The 17,018-nt window shown below is 42.3% G+C and overlaps 1 protein-coding gene and 2 pseudogenes across 1 annotated transcript; all 3 read left to right on the forward strand.

Moving 5' to 3' along the window:
- The first annotated feature begins 717 nt into the window (after positions 1-717).
- On the forward strand, positions 718-1,752 carry LOC133899772 (uncharacterized). Its single transcript, XM_062340835.1, has one exon. It carries the CDS (start codon positions 994-996, stop codon positions 1,699-1,701), a length of 708 nt encoding a protein of 235 aa, XP_062196819.1. The 5' UTR covers positions 718-993; the 3' UTR covers positions 1,702-1,752.
- A 770-nt stretch (positions 1,753-2,522) lies between these two features.
- Positions 2,523-9,222, forward strand: LOC133898673 (uncharacterized; annotated as a pseudogene).
- A 768-nt stretch (positions 9,223-9,990) lies between these two features.
- Positions 9,991-10,726, forward strand: LOC133899575 (uncharacterized; annotated as a pseudogene).
- The last annotated feature ends 6,292 nt before the right edge of the window (positions 10,727-17,018 follow it).

Consider the following 17,018-nt stretch of genomic DNA (forward strand, 5'->3'; position numbering starts at 1 on the left):
ATCCTAAAAGAGAAGAAACACACGATGCTTGCCCCCTTCACCATGCCAGGTAAAGTTGTGCATTATATGACATGATTAGGGTGAAATATCATGAACAGACTTGAGCTATTATGCAGAGATTGTATTCCACCTCAGGTGGTTACTCTTGTCTCTACCAAAGGAAGTGCGCAGAAGCATGTTTGGCTGAACTTGGAGCAAATTGCAACAGGAAGCTTCCCGTAATATCGTCGCCCTTGATGTCACTGCACCCCACGGTGACTTCCAGACGATTTGCCATCATTTACGGTACGAGGAATTAATCACCAAGGAATCATGTTTATGCACATACTTTTTTTTTTTTGAAACGAACAGGCAGGAGATCACCAAGGAATCATGTCTATGCACATACTTTCGGTGTATCGCGATAACCAATTTTGATGCTGCCTGCTGAATGAAGGCAAATAGTCTGCTGAATGATGCGCAACAAAACTGTCCATCCACGCATGCTGAATGGATCGGATTCAGACAGTCCTTGAACTAGACATTCCTGAAACAGGAATTTTGGCAGGTGAATATAAATGGCAGATCCTGCTTCGGATTGCACAACCATGCCCCAACACCAATGAACCTTCCATGCACCTCTGCTGTTCCTCTTCGTTTCAGACTCCTGGCCATCTACTGAACTCAACATCACATCAAGCCCTCGCGCGTGCAGTCTACTCTGCCGGCAACGCATCCAACATGACAGCCTAGTCATGTTCGTTAGCGATACGTGGTTGCGTTAGACAACAAGTGAAGGGCATCAACTTGTCTGTGCCCTCCAATCAAGAGCAGATGGGAAGGTGTAGATGGAGATTCCTGCTGTCCTTCCAGTTTGCCACACCATCTTCTCAACCTCCTGATTATAAGTAGGGAGAGCGAGAGCATCGACACCATCAATTCATCGTTCGCTCCCTTTGCCTATCTCATCTCCTATCTCCACACTCAAAGATTGCACCAAATTTCCTTTCAAACATGGCCGGCCATCAAAGATCGACAAGCTGGCCGTCTGTGACTCATCCCAACGAGATCAAAATTGAAGAAGCCCTACACAGCATAAGTTCAGTCATTTCTTCGCCATCTGCCACCATTGAAATGGTATGTGGTGGTCTGAGGAGGCTTGGAGACGTCTACAGCTGCATCAACGAGATCATATGCTTGCAGAGCAACCAAGTACATGGGAAGAGGCTGGAGGAAGAAATGGAGAGATCGCTTGAGGTGCTGGATCTCTGCAATACCATGCAGGAAAGCTTGGCTGACTCGAAGATGACCATCCAGGAGCTGCAAATGGTTCTCAACAGAGGAGACCTTGCAGTAGCTCAAGTTAAGGTTCAATCCTACGTTCGCTTGGTGAAGAAGGCTAAGCATCACCTGAAGAAGGCTACCAACAAGTCTACCTCCTACGAGGATGGATGGTTGGTCAGTTTATTGACCGCAGCAAGAGGGATCACTATCTCAGCCCTCAAATCTGCAGTGGAGCTCCTATCAAAGCAAATGGCTACCTGCAATGCAAACAAGTGGTCTCTTATCTACAAATCATCCCAAAAGAGAAGAATTTCATGCGAGGAGGTGCAATGGCAGGCACTGGAGTTGGGCATTGTAGGCCTTGAGAGTTCAGTTGAGAATCTGTTCAGAAGTTTGATCCAAACAAGGGTTTCTCTTCTGAACACCCTCAGCTTGTAGATTCTCCAAAGGTGCACTGCGATTGGCATCCAACTTTTATAGGACCTGTCAATCAGCATGAAATTTTGTACATCAGATGTATACAGTTCCAATTATAGTAGTAGATACAACTGAAAAGACATGGTTCCATTCTTTGGAAAAAGAAATTGCATAGTTATCATAACCTGTGGTTATCCCATCAATTTTGCTGCCCACTTGAACAAGTAGTGCCATCTCTATGTAGTATGTACAATCAGAAGTTATCTAAACTGAAACCACAACGACATTTAACTTAACAATGGTTGTTTGTTTCCGAGCAAAAACAAATTCACAGTATTCTTAGCCTGTGGTTATTCCTTCAGTTTTGCTACAAACTGGTACAATGGACTTCATGTATACTTTTACAGACCTAGTGGCCCATTTGAACAACTAGTGGCCCATTTGAACAAGTGCTATCTCTATGTGGTACACTGGTATGTACAATCAGAACTTCAGAAGTTATCCAAACTGAAATCACAAAGACATTAACAGTGATTACTTGTTTCCCACGCTTCCTTCCATGCTTACAGACATAAAAATTTCAAATATCTCGCCTGATATTATCTGCATTCATATGCCACTGCTGTAGAAGTTAGGTGTCCGCGCTAACTAATTCATCTCATTACATTTCTGTTGCATGCTTAGGATGTTTTTCCTAATAATATAATCTGACATGGTTATCTCAAGCAAGACGCCATCTTAAACTCAATGTTAAACGTGAACTATACTGTTCACTGAATCAAAACTCGTGCACTTACGTTGTTGTCCTTGCTGTTGCTGTGGTTGGCTGAGACATGCCAGCGATGCTGCACAGGCTGTGGAAGTGTAGAACACGCCCTAACGTTGAATTATCAGCAGACCAGAAAAATTATTCCTCTCATCAACACCAAAACTACAGTTCTTCCCTTCTTCCTGCATGATCTCGTACCTATATCTGAAAATAACGTAACCCCTCGTGCAGAGAGAATTGTTACCAATAATTGAGACATGCCAGGCACATAACCTCACTCATTAACGTTTGTTGCAGTATTAAAAAGCAGGTTAGTAACAACTTGTCTGGACTTTGGTGGCTATGTTCCTCAACACATCACTTAACAACGGTGCAGAACATATGGAGGGTGGTGGCCAAGATTCTTTCTGTCGTTTACTCTAATCATGCCATTGCTTCTGCCGCTCTGTTATATATAGAGAAGCCAGGGTTAAGCACCAACAAACTGCAGCTTGTCTTACCTAATCTTCCCTTCCCTTTCAATTTCTCCATACATAGCACAAAGCTTCAACTCCTCTTCACCCTCGGCAACCATTGACACGATATAAGATGGTTTGAGGAGGCTTGGAAACATCTACAGCAGCATTGAGGAGATGATGTGCACACCGAGCAACCAAGTTACCCTCTGCCAGACCCTGCAAAGGAAGGCAGTGGAGGAAGAGCTTGGACGGTCACTCGTCTTGCTTGACCTCTGCAATGCCATGCAGGAAAGTTTCATCGAGCTGAAGATGACTGTCCAAGAACTACTCTTGGCCCTCAAAAGAGGAGATGATGCAGCTGCTCAAGTCAAGGCTTACATTCGGCTAACAAAGAAGGCGCACAAACAGTTCAAGAAAGCCTGCAAAAAGACTACTTCTGATGAGAAGGATTGCAGGGTGGTGAAGCTACTAGCAAAAGCAAGACTGATCACTACGTCGCTGCTCGAATCCACATCGTGCCTCTTGTCAAAGCAAATTGAGATGCGCAAGAAGTCTCTTATCTCCAAAACATTCCAGAAGGGAAAAGTAGTATGCGAAGAGGATCGATTGCAGGCATTAGAGTGCAGTATCAGAAATCTTGTCACACCCCTGTTTTAAAAAAAAAAAAAATCTTGAAATCTCTGTCTCTCCCCCCTCCCTCTCTCGCATCCTCATGACCCGGCACTGCTCGCCGCCGCGTGCGCCAGGCCTCTACTCTGCGCCACGCCGCGCGTCGCAGCCATCTTCGCGCCCTACGCCACTCCCTCGAGCCATGCGCCTTGCCTCGTGCCCCGTACAGTTGCCGTGCTCATGTCATCGCCGTCTATAAGAAGAATAGTGTCCTCTTCCTCCTCCATCCACACCGCATCTCTCTCTCCCTCTCCACCTGAGCAAAGCACCGCCACCGCCATCACACCGGAGCCCGCCGTCGGCCTCCGTCGTCGGCGCGTCGCCGTCGCCCGCCGCCCCTCATCGCCTCTCTCTCGCTCTCTCCGCCCGATCGGACAGAGCCTCCCCCCTCCTTATCTCTGAGCCGAGCCGCCAGCCAAGCTGTTTCACCAGAGCCGAGTCCAAGAATATTCTAAGAATATTTATTTTTCTTTTTCTGATTTTCTCTCCCCATAAAACTTCTGAAACCTGTTTCTCCTCCGCTCTAACTTCGTTTTCGACGATTCTTCCATCGATATTCATTTAAATTAGAGATCTACCCAATCATATCAATTTCATAATTTTTGTAATTTAATTAGTTTTTTGATATAATCTTTTAATTGATTGCTTATGTATGTGCATTTGGCGTTTGTTGCATTTGTTAGAGGAATATGCGTTCGAGGAAGACCTAGAGGATTCAGAGTTTGAAGAAGGAGTGGACGAGGACTTCAACGAAAGCAAGTCCTACTCCGTTGATCATGTTGATCATATGTTTTCAAACATAACCCGTAGAGCCATTGATTCAAATTTTAGGGATATAGATGCTTAAATTAATAACTGTAATTTTATAAATATGCTAATGTAGTTATGATCTAGCTTGTTTATGCCATGCCATGATATTATCACCTTTATTCTGTTAAAACCCTAGAAGGTCCCTAATATCAATTATAATGATTGTTTGAATGAATGCTTGTTTACTAGCATACTTACGATTGATTTGCTCAAATGAAAAAACAAGAATAATTACATATGGTAATCATGCCTTTTCAAACAGTGTGAAGGGTTGTGTACTTGGTGTGTGTAAGATATGTTCATGGAAACTCTAGTGTGTTTTTAACGGGGGTGAGTAAGGTACCCACAAAGGTGGGAATTACCTTAGAGCAAGATTCGTCTTTGTGGTGTTCTTGCTGCAAGATACTTATCTCAGTCGTATAAGGATCGGTTCACTGTGACATCCTACATAGTATTTGACCGTACAACCACATGACCTGAATGGGCAGGACTTGACCCAACCCTTTCAACTTAGTTTGGTACCCACTCAGAGGTCGGTAGTGGCAAAGGGGACTAGGAGAAGACTTGGGTAGTATGTAACCCAAGATCCAACTGGTGATGTTATTAAGGCTATGTCAGAGCCTTAGGATTCCTAAGTGGTCATTCCCTGAATATTCTAAGGCCCCTGGTATCTTAGTACCCTGTGGATGAATATTATGGTTATGTTGTTAGGATGTTGCGTCTCGTTATGACAGTTTCACCAATTGCTAAAGTTGGAGTCTGTGTATATCTTGTGAGTAAAATGTATAACCTCTGTTGAGTGTTAAATCTATCCGAATAGCTGTGTCCTCGGTCAAGGACATGCTATGGTTCGGTCATACCGATTAGCTTTTCGGAGTGTCTATATCCTTGGCGTGTGAGTGAGCAGTGTGCCCGTGTTTTCAAGAAGTGTTGACTATGTGACTGGAGTATCCTGAACTACGTGTCCACTGGAAAAAGAAGTGTGAGAACCGGTGGGATGGAAATACTTCCCCTAGGACCAACAACCCTATAAGCTCAACTTATGTGTTCCCTAAAAATATTTTAAGATAGTCTTTGCAAGTTGAACCTTGCATCGAAAATTAGCTTTCTGCAAAACCTAAAAACTCTACAGCCTTATCCTTAATCTACCTTTATGCATCTAATATCTCCCCTTAAGGTGGACTTGTTGACTACCTTATGTACTCACTCTTGCTATATGTGAACTTAGATGATTCAGAGGCCGATTTCGTTGAAGGTGAAGATGAGGAATAGAAAAGTTTGGTTTCGTCTGCACTCGAGTTTCCTGTAGGGCTTGTGTCACTTTTGCGTTGTTTTCGTTGTGCTGTGAGGCTTTATTTAATTATGCTTACAGACCCTTATTATAATGAACTCTGTATTATACCATAATATCATACTTTAATCGATGTATGTCTGTGATATCTATTTTTGTTGGAAATATGTGCGTACTAACTACTGATCCAGGGACTGGTATGAGTTGCATAAGGTAACCCGAAGGAGGGGTCCGACAAAGTGGTATCAGAGCCATACTTAACTGTAGGGCGAAACCCTATGATTGACCGAGTAAATGAGTGATAGTTTTATAATAAACTATTTTAATAAAATTTTCTAACATCCCCATCGATTGTTTACCTTGATGTTCCGTTTAAAAAAAGTTTTTTTCACTCGATCCCGACTCACCTTTTTTCAAAATTTGGCAGATGGAAGGAGACGGATGGACCACCACCTACTGCTTGAATGTGCAAGGTTTCCCCCTCATCCTTTGGGAGACCTTGATGCGATTTGGGTACACTCAGCGCTCGGAGTATCATGGACGAGAGTACCGAGAGAATGGCACCAACAAATATGAAGTTTAGGTCCTTGTGTTCGAGACACTTGAGTATATAGACTGGCATCCGTGGAGTATTATCGCCTATGGAGCTGAGTACAACGATACCTATTAGGCAGCAGCCCGCAAGGCCCTCCTTTACTTCTGTCGGAGGCATGAGAAGGATACTGGACGTACCCTGGTAAAGTTCTTCCTAATCAGTGATCGCATATGCCCCGTGTGGCGTAGCTAGATAAGAACGTTGGAAGGTCTAGATCAAAGAGAGGATGACCCTACCTTGGTCGCCATAGGAAAATACCTCCTTGCCCTGGAACAGCTGTATGAGACTCATCGCTTTGAGTGGAATGCATGCGTCCAGAGGGCTGAAAATTCTGAGACTCGATAGGGAGCTATGAGGATGCACCTACAACAAGTTCAAGAGCAGGAAGCAGCTGCAAGAAAGCATGGTGAGGATACTATCAAAGCACTGATAGAAACCTCTGAGTATTATGTCAAGGAGCTCAATGAAGCCTACTTGTCTTACCACAGGACTCACAGAGGACTCCACCGCAAGCTCACTATAAGGAAGAGGACCTTTCACCTACCCCCAATTGACAGCGTCAAATGCTTGGAGTTTCCCGGAGTTCCCCTCCTCCCTCCAAGAGTAGCTAATGAGATTGCATCAGGCAGAGTTGTACCAGCACCAGTTGCAGTGCCACTGCCACCTCCACCAGTTTCAGGAGCAGAGCAGAATGACCAGATGTATGAAGATAATTCCAAAAAAGAAGAAGACCCCATCAAGCGTGAGTTTGTGCACGATGATGATTTTGAGGGCAGTAAAGAGTTCGTTGGAGATAACATCATCGACCTGGATGGTGATGAGGAGAATATGGCTAGAGCTTTTGAACAGATACATGACCTGAAACTAGCCAACCATGATGACATCAACCTCGGCACAGAGTGGCGTGCAAACCACCCCTGAAGGCAGTATCTCCATCATCAGCAGTAGCAGCATGACTCAAGAGCATCGTCAAGATCAGTTCATAGTCAGTCTACCGTGTGCTAGTTATTCCAGTAGTATGTATTGTGTGGTAGTATCATGTATCGTGCAGTACTAACGCAATCCATGCATGTAGCAGTTAAGTGTTGCTTGGAGTCCGTAGCACCAGTGTCTATGTGTGTATTGCACCTTGTGTGATGTAATGTTATGTGCTTAATGTTTGTGCTGATGTTGTGTGGCTTAATCAACCTAAGTGTTCTTAGAAAAATCAAGTAACCTAATGCCTAGCTATCCCCCTTAAAGTTTTACCCTTCTTCTACACTCGAAAACAGATGCCGCTCAAGAGGTCAGCCAAGATCCAACAACGCTAGGGGCGTCAAGCTCAAGCTGGCCATGAGACCGTCTGTGAAGCTCAAGTAGGACAACAACCTAGAGGAAGATCATGAACCAGAGGTGGACATCAGAACCGAGGTAGATAAAAGACTATAACCTGGATATCTAGTATCATCCGAGCAAGACCAATGTCGTAGCAGATGCGCTAAGCAGGAAGACTCATTGCTACAACCTCAAAATTCATAAATGAAGGCCGGAACTACTAGAAGAAATCCAACTACTAAACCTTCAAATAGTTAATGAAGGTTGTGCCTATACCTTGATTGTCCAACCCACCAAAGAGGACCAGCTCTGGGAAGCTCAGGGAGAAGATGAAGAGCTACAGAAAATCAAAATCCAAATCGGAGCAAGTAAGGCACTTAGATTTCGAGTAGATGACAAATGAACTTTATGGTATAAGGATAGGATCTTTGTTCCTAAGAAAGAGGAGCTTCAGAAACTCATTATAGATGAAGCCCATAACTCCGCCTATTCAATTCACCTTGGATCGACAAAAATATTCCTATACTTAAAAGAGAAATACTGGTAGTTAGAAATAAAGAAGGATATTACTCAATTCGTCTCATGCTGTGACATATGCTAGAGAGTTAAGACGGAACATCAGAGACCAATAGGATTGCTGCAGCCACTCCCCATCCCAGTTTGGAAGTGGGATGAAATCGGGATGGACTTTATATCACAATGATATGGTTCTATCATAATGATTAGCTTTTCGGCATGTGTATCTCCTTGGCGTGTGAGTGGGCAGTGTGCCTGTGTTTTTGAAGAAGTGTTGACTATGTGTCTGGAGTATCCCAGACTACATGTCCACCGGCAAAAGAAGTGTAGGAACTGGTGGGATGAAAGTACCTTCTACAGGGCTAACAACCCCATAAGCTCAACTTATGTGTTCCTAAAAAATGTTTTAAGATAGACTTTGCAAGTTGAATCTTGCATCAAAAATTAGCTTTCTCCAAAACCTAAAGACTCTATAGCCTTATCCTTGATATACCTTTATGCATTTAATGTCTCCCCTTGAGGTAGGACTTACTGAATACCTTATTTATATATGGATTCAGATGATCCAAAGGCCGACTTCGTCGATGGTAAAAATGAAGAATAGAAAAGTTTGGTTTCGTCTGCACTCAAGTTGCTTGTAGGGCTTATGTTGCTTTTGTGTTGTTTCCATTGTGCTGTGAGGCTTTGTTTAATTATGACTATGGATCTTTATTGTAACGAACTCTATATTGTATCATAATATCGTACTTTTAATCGATATATGTCTGTGATATCTATTTCTCTTAAAAATATGTGCGTAACAGTTATTGATCTATAGACTGATATGAGTTGCACAGGATGACCCAAAGGAAAGGTCTAACAGATATTTGAGAGTGGAGCGGAACTTCTGTTCAGGAGATTGATCCAGAGCAGAGTTTCTCTTCTGAATGCTCTTTGCTCAAAGATACCCCATGCTCTAATCCCCTGTGATTGGCATCCACCTTTTAAAGGATTAGTCAATCATCACAGCAGTTTTGCAGCCTGTAGACTTGTGGATATGTACAGAGAGTTCACTGAATCAAAAAATAAAGTTCGTTTGCCAATTCATCTTGTGAATTCCATCATCTATGCATGCCTGTGATATCATTAATATCCTAACTACATCACTTGGCATCTCACATGTATAGACAAAACTGTGTGCTTGGAGTATCATCATTTATGAGCAACAAAAAGAATTAACCTAAAATTTGAGGGTTTCTGGTGCGGTGAAAATCTTGACAATATTGATGATAAAGAAGTGATGTCTCGGGTATGGGTCTGATGACAGTAGTTAATTTGCATAGGTCATGTTACTCCCATGTGCCTAAAGTGCACGATCCTAGTGAAATGGATCTTGCTCTATGCAGCCGAAACATGGCAGCTCAAAATTCAAAACCACAAGCTATATCTGTGTGATTAGCATTATCATTACCGAGTAAAACACCTATTTATTTCACTGACTAACAAGAATCAGACTAATACACATGCCAGACCAATAATGCCCAGTTAACAACCTGTTAAACAACTGAACCTGCACTATATTCACGACCCATCACAATGCTAAGAACAAATGCAGATTCTTGCTACCAATAATTGGGACATGTCAGAGTGTCATGCCCATTTTTGAGATGTCTGGTGGTCTAAAATAACATACATCACGTGAAAAACCTTGATAGTGTGGCAATTCTGATGTACTGTCATGAAACCACAACAGACAGCATCTTGGAGATGAAATGGCATGATTCTTTCTGTCTACCACTCAAAAGATGCTCTCTTAGCTGCTCTGGTGTATAAATAGGTCTTGCAGAAGGGGTAGACACATCAAACCAAAGTTGCTTCTTTCTTCTCCATCACCTCAAGTCCTCAACCTCAGATACTCCAATACAGATATGGCTTTCCATCTAAGATCAGTAAGCTTGCCGTCTAAGAGGCACACCAATGAGGCTGAAGTCGAAGCTAATCTGCAAAGCCTAGAGGCAAGAATCTCTTCCCCCTCTGCAACCATCAAGGCAACATGCGATGGTTTGAGGAGGCTTGGAGATGTCTACAACCACATTGAGGAGATCATCCAGTTGCCCAGCAACCAAGTTTGCTCCATCTAGCAAAGGAAAATGTTGGATGGGGAGATGGAAATCTCTCTCGAGCTAATTGATCTCTGCAATGCCATGCAAGAGAACTTTGCCGAGTTGAAGACCACCATCCAAGATCTGCTAGTGGTTCTCAGAAGAGGAGACGACGCAAGCACTCAGGCCAAGATCCAATCATACATCCACTTGGTCAAGAAGGCGCATAAACAATTCAAGAAGACTAGCAAGAAGACTACCTCTGACAAGGAGGACTGCAAGCTGGTCAGGCTAATGATCAAGGCTAGATTGGTCGCTGTCTCTCTTCTCAAGTCGACGTTGTGCCTCCTATCAAAACAAGTGGTGATGCCCAAGAGGTCTCTTGTCTCTAAGGCACTCCAGAAGAAAGTAGTGGTTACTTGCGAGGAGGAGCAGTTGCAGGCATTAGAGTGCATCATTGGAGATCTTGAGCATGGAGCAGAACTTCTGTTCAGGAGAATGATCCAGAGCAGAGTTGCCCTCCTAAACATCCTTAGCTCATAGATTCTCCTCGAGTGAAGCCACTCTAGCATCCTGTGATTGGCCTCCGCATTTTAAAGGATTTGCCAATCCTCATACATGTACAGTACTTGTAAATGTGCAGAAAGTAGTGCAATCCAAGATAATGATTTTGATCCAGCCAAATCTTGCTGTTCAACCATTTATGCATGCTTCTGATTTCAGTGGTATTCTGAATTTTTGGTGATGTCCAATCCATATAACTATGCGGAAACTAGGATACAACTATATATCTGACCACAAAAAACTAATTATACAAACTACATGACTACAGAAATAATGTTTTGGCCAACCATTAACTACTGGTTAGTGGGTCTCAACTTCTCAAAAGCTCGTGCATCTCTATGCCAAATTGTTTGATTCTTCTTCAAGTGGCCATGTTACCCCACACTTGTTTAATCCCATAATCAGCATTCAATTCTCTAACTGGGTGGATCATGCTGGCTTGCTCTGCGTACGTGAAGCATGCCAGCTCCAGCCCACGAGGCCTTATCATGTGATTAGCATTTAGAATCATTGAGTTTGCAACCGTTTAACAATCCGAATTGCTACTGCGGCGTGCAACAGTGGACGACTGGTGGTAGGGCACTAGGGCATCGCAACGCAAAAAAAAAGTTGGGGTTCAGTCGAGACCAGCCTCCGGCGAGAAGTAGGGACGACGGGAGGGCGAGCCTCGACCTCGTATAGTCAGCAACGGCATGCCGGTGGCCCGGCGGCAACGGTCTTGACCGATACACCTTTGGAGCTAGATCCTTTGACGTAACGTCATCGTAACTGATCATTGACACATGAGTCAACTCAAGGTGACCTCATTCTAATACTTAGCTCATGTGTCAATGACTACGTCACAGTAATATTATGTCAAAGGAACCGTTTCTTACGTCTTTTTTATCATAGTAACTTACTATCCATTTTTTTTTTGGAGGTGGTGGTTTATGGATTATTTGGGCTTTTTATTGGGCCTTTCTGAGGTATAGCCTCGCTGAGCCCATCAATAGATTAATCCCTCTTGTGAAAAAAGAAGAAAATGTCTAATTTCGCTCGCAAAATACAGATTTTCTATGCATCACTCAAGCAAAAATAATTTAGGAAGTCACATAAATCTCTTGTCCTTGGATTTGCCTCAAGATTAGTGCACCAACCGACAGGTTGGTCGTATTCACCAGCGACTACATATCTGAGAGGATCCTTTTGAAACGATTTTTTTGGAGCGGCAAATTGGAACATGGCAGTGCGATAATAATCTCAGTTAAAAGTACGTAATCACAAGGAATAAACTGCACATCGCAAAAAAAGCGTCTTGTTCAGCAATACCACATATGGTTTATCTCGAAGAATACAAATGATATATACACTTAAACCTCGTGCAAATAACTTTGCCGCCAATAATACAGACTTGGCAATCTCACAACTCATAAGCTGGTTTAGCGATGAGAACAGTTCTTTCGAAGCAAAAGGTAGATGGAAAATACATTAATCGTGGTCATGATACTCATAGAATAGATAGGGAGACGGCCGCCTTGCTACTTGAATCCACCCTGCACCTTCTGTCAAAGCAATCTGCGACGCCAGGTTCTAGCAAGTGGACTCTTGTTGCCAAGACGCCCCAGAAGAGAAAACTTGTATGCAAGGATGAACAGTTGCAGGCATTGCAGCTGGACATGGTCGATCCAATGTGTGGACTCAAAGATTCTACTCAGGAAAGTGGTCCAGAACAAAGTCTTTCTTCTGAATACTCTCAACCTGTAGAATGTAGATAACAGAGCCTTTAAAATAATTCACTGGTCATCCTCACAAAAGTACAATGTACAGTTACAAGTGGAATGAGATCAAACGAAAACCAAATTATTGTTCCATTCATGTTGTTAATTTATTTTGTGCACGCGTGCGTACGCTGAATGTCCTGGTTTCTATGACTTGCTCCATTCCAGACCTGAGAGTATGCTGTCTTATGTGTTATGGATCATGTTGTTGATATAACTGGTAACAACCACTTGAAACATGCAGCATCTTAGAAGGAAAGTTTTCATGTTATAGTGTTACATTAAAAAAAATCACTGACTTTGGACTTTGGAGAGGTGTTAAACATGATTCACAACTGGCACAAAATAAAGAGGAAACTATCAGATCCAGGAGAACACCATAGAAGTCCTTATCTTCCATGGTTTCATATGAACTTGTCATGCTACTCACATGGCTGATGCCTCAGCAAACAAAAATGGGATAAAATGTTGCTACTCACATGGATTTCTTGTTGCTTTCTCGTTGCGTCTTGCAACGTACGTGATGTATTCCTGAACTTTGTACTCGATGTTGCTCTTGTTCGGACGAGGCGTCGCTGGGTTTCTCCTTCCTCTTAATGAAAAAACGTGCTTAGACACGTTCTCGAAAAAAAAAATGGGATAAAATGTCGAATCAACAATGAACAAAGCTCTGCACATGAACAAGTGTGGAAAATGATGAACAGCCAGACTATTGGACTAATACACACACATATTGACAATCTAGACAACACTTAACAAACAATTTAAAGTTATACCATCGTTTTTCATGTGCCGATTTGGCTGCATGAAGATCTTCCATACTAGTGTATATATTAGACACTCCGTGCGGATTTTTGTTGCTAATGCTTGAATATTAACAATGTGATAGGCTTAAATATCAATGCTTGAATATTAACAATGTGATAGGCTTAAATAGATGCACCTAATGCACTTCACAACTTGTAGATATGCGATTATTTTGAGAACACAACAAACCTTATTAGACAGCATATAGAAGATCAAATGCTGAAAGCTGATGAAACATGCCAGCTATGTTGTGCAAAGAGCTATGTTAGAATTATGCAAAAAAGGCATCTCAACACTGTTGTGACCCTCATGTCGCGCGAACTACGATTGAGACGTCAAGAACCGGCACTGATAGACACTATCAGTATCGGTTCTTAGCACTTCAATTATTACTCGTATGTGGGAGATTAAGAACTGACACTGATAGCGACTATCAGTGCCGGTTGGAACTAGAATCGGTATTGATGCTTGTGTTATATTTATATCCAGCACTTAGCTGCTCTTCTTGTTTGCTCCATTTAGCCCGACGTCGCTCGTCCTCCCCGATTGCCACCTCCTCCCTGTCCGCAGCCTCCTTATCGCGCGTCGGCTCATCACCTCCTAGACCTCCTCGTCGTGCGCCGGCTCGCCACCACCGCCTCCTCCTCCTCTTTGTGCGTCGACCGTCGCCTCCTAGTCCTTGTCGCGCGTCGACCGCCACCTCCTCGTCCTCGTCGGGCGCCGGCCTGCCGCCGCCTCCTCGTCCTCATCGCGCGCCGACCCACCCCCGCCTCCTCGTCGCATCCTTGACGTCCTCATGGCGAGCAGCAGCGGTAATGGAGGTGGAGGACGTAGATCTAGGTAGCGTGAAGGTGGCCGCTCTATCCTATCTAGTCGTCCGGGTCTAGTGACCATCCTCGTACTTCCGGTCTCCAGATCCTCAACGACGTATCCCCTCCTACCCGGTAAGGTGTTTCGTGACCCTTTCAGATAGTGGGGAGTGTGGTCACAGGCGCACCGCCGTCAACGTCGGTGTTGTTTTCTTCTTCAGCGGCAACGGGACAGCCAACACCCTTTGGTGTTCGGTGACGCGGCAAGATGCGCACGTGCGGCTCGTCGCAGCGACGGCATCACGCCTTCCGGAGTTGGACGGACTGACGAAGGAACGAACGACGGATTTGCTTGCAAGTTGGAAAACGTTTCGTTTGCTGCCATCGCGATTCGCGAATTTATAGGCAGGACTAGGGTCGGTCCTAACTTTTAGTGACCGAGACCAATCTAAAATTAGGGTCTTCGTTAAATTAAAACATTAAAAATAATTAATATATAAATTATAAAGATAATATTCAGTACATTAAAAATATTTTTAATAAATATTTAAAATATATAAAAAACAACGTTTAATTTAAACCCTTTCTAGAGATCATATAAAATAATTTCTTGCCACGTTTGTATATGCGAATGCATTGATAATGGTATTAACATCAATTTTATCTAATATTTTTTCTCAATACATAAAGTTGTCAAACCATTTAATTTTTCTTGAGACATTAGAAACCTCAAATAGTTTTAAAATAATTTTAATTTTGAAAAACTTCTTTCAATAAAAACCACAGTCATAGTAAATAAGATTTAATAAGTAATAAAAATATTATGATAACAATATGATTCTCTAACATACTAAAAAATCTCCATATAGAACATTAGTCTATCTGTCAAAGTCAATTATAGAATCCTTTAACGCATACATTAGATCATTTAACTCAACATTATATGAACTATCTAGAGAGAAAATATTTACAAATTTAATACAACAATCTTTCAAATTAATACCATCCAATGACTCTAAGGTTATCGAGCTTAGTAAAAACTCAAATATAGAAACAAGCGAGTTGGGATCTACAAATGGCGAATGTTGAATCGCTGAGTCATCGATTGGGGGTTTAGAACCCTTACAGCTTACACTGAGTCACTAACGTCGTTGTGTCCGATGGTGAATCCGATCGCCATTGAAAGAAGCAGGCATGACTGCACGAGAGGAAGTGATCACATCAAATTCTCTACTCATGAGAGGATTACTAATTTAGGTTACTGCTAACCTGCTACAAAGGAATCAAAATAGCTTCTTTTGGGCCGATCAAAGACCAAAGCCTATGTACAATTATGTAATTGTGACCGTTAGTCAATTAAAATTTAGACTGCTTTATTTTATTAGATCATAATTTATATATATATATATATATATATATATATATATATATATATAGGAAAACTAGTATGTACTCCTGGGTGTATGTACTCCCACCTCTCATATACCACTTTTACACGTGTGTTATACTTCTTTATCATTTTAAATATACTTCATTAGTAATTATAAGATACTACAATACAAATCCCACGAAAATTTTTATGAAATTCCATGATTTTTATCTTAATTTGCGTATATACTTCTTTTATGTATAAAAAAGAGTATATAGCAAAAATGAAAGACTAACATTGAATTTTTTTTCATACAACTCATATTGGAGTATCTTAGAATTAGTATTAGAGTATACTAAAAATGATAAAAGAGTATAAAGTGTTTGTTTAGGTGGTATATTGCATGTGGGAGTACATACTCCTAGGAGTATAGAATAGGTGTCCTATATATATATATATATATATATATATATATATATATATATATATATATATATATATATATATATATATATATATATATATATATATATATATATATACTTGTATGGGATGACCGCCACTCCCCCCCTCTGCAGGGCCGGCCTGGCTAGGACTACGCCCTTGATGATCAAACCGGCATCGGAATCGGAATCGGAATCGGAATCGGATGCTTGACTTGGGCCTTCGGATTCTCTTGGGCCTTACATCTTTTGTGGGCCGGTCCAAGGTAGTTCTTGGGCATTGCATGCAATGCATTCTAGGGCCAGTAAGCAGCCCTATGGCTCGGCCCTGGCATGGAACCCGGCCTTGAACATGAGAAAAGCGGCGGCGCGACACCTTCCCGCTCCGCCCACCGTACCGTCGAGGTCGCCGCGGCTCTCCGCCAAGGAGCTCCGCCCGGTGTGCCGTCGAAGGTCGCCGCCGTGCTACCCACACGAGGTCTCTCTCTACTCTACATTCTTTACTTCGTACCAGTTCCATTCTCTTATCAGTTATCACTCATCTCGACTGATGCTTCATGAATTAGTTGTATTCGATCGATGCTAGTCGACTAAGAATAGCAAAGGGAAGTACTAATTTTGCATGCCGAATATGTTTGCACTCATCATGCGCAAGTTATTGATAGGATTTCACAATCCTTAATTTTGCAGACGAACCCCCTTGTAAGAGAATTTTAGGCATGTTCTTGGTTCGTTTGAGTATCTGGATACCATTTCATTTCGCACTGGCTAGCTACTACTGGCGTAATTCTTCAATCACTGTAGGTATTTTGTTGGCTGCACGAGTGAATTCATACAGCAGCACAGCGCTGTACACCATAACATGTTCAGATGATCTGGATGTTGAAGATATTAATTTCAGAACACGGAATAGAAATTTATTTATGTATATCAATCCTGAAACAAAGAAATGTTCAATTATAGTGCCAGACTGCACAAACATGTGGGGGGAGAATCTGGGTAATTAGTATATTGTGTTAATCGCCACCTTAGCCCTTGTGGCTTTGATCTGGCATGCTTAATGTAAGCAGAGCAAGATTCATAAAA

The sequence above is a fragment of the Phragmites australis genome, chromosome 18 (assembly GCF_958298935.1).
Source record: "Phragmites australis chromosome 18, lpPhrAust1.1, whole genome shotgun sequence".
NCBI lineage: Eukaryota > Viridiplantae > Streptophyta > Magnoliopsida > Poales > Poaceae > Phragmites > Phragmites australis.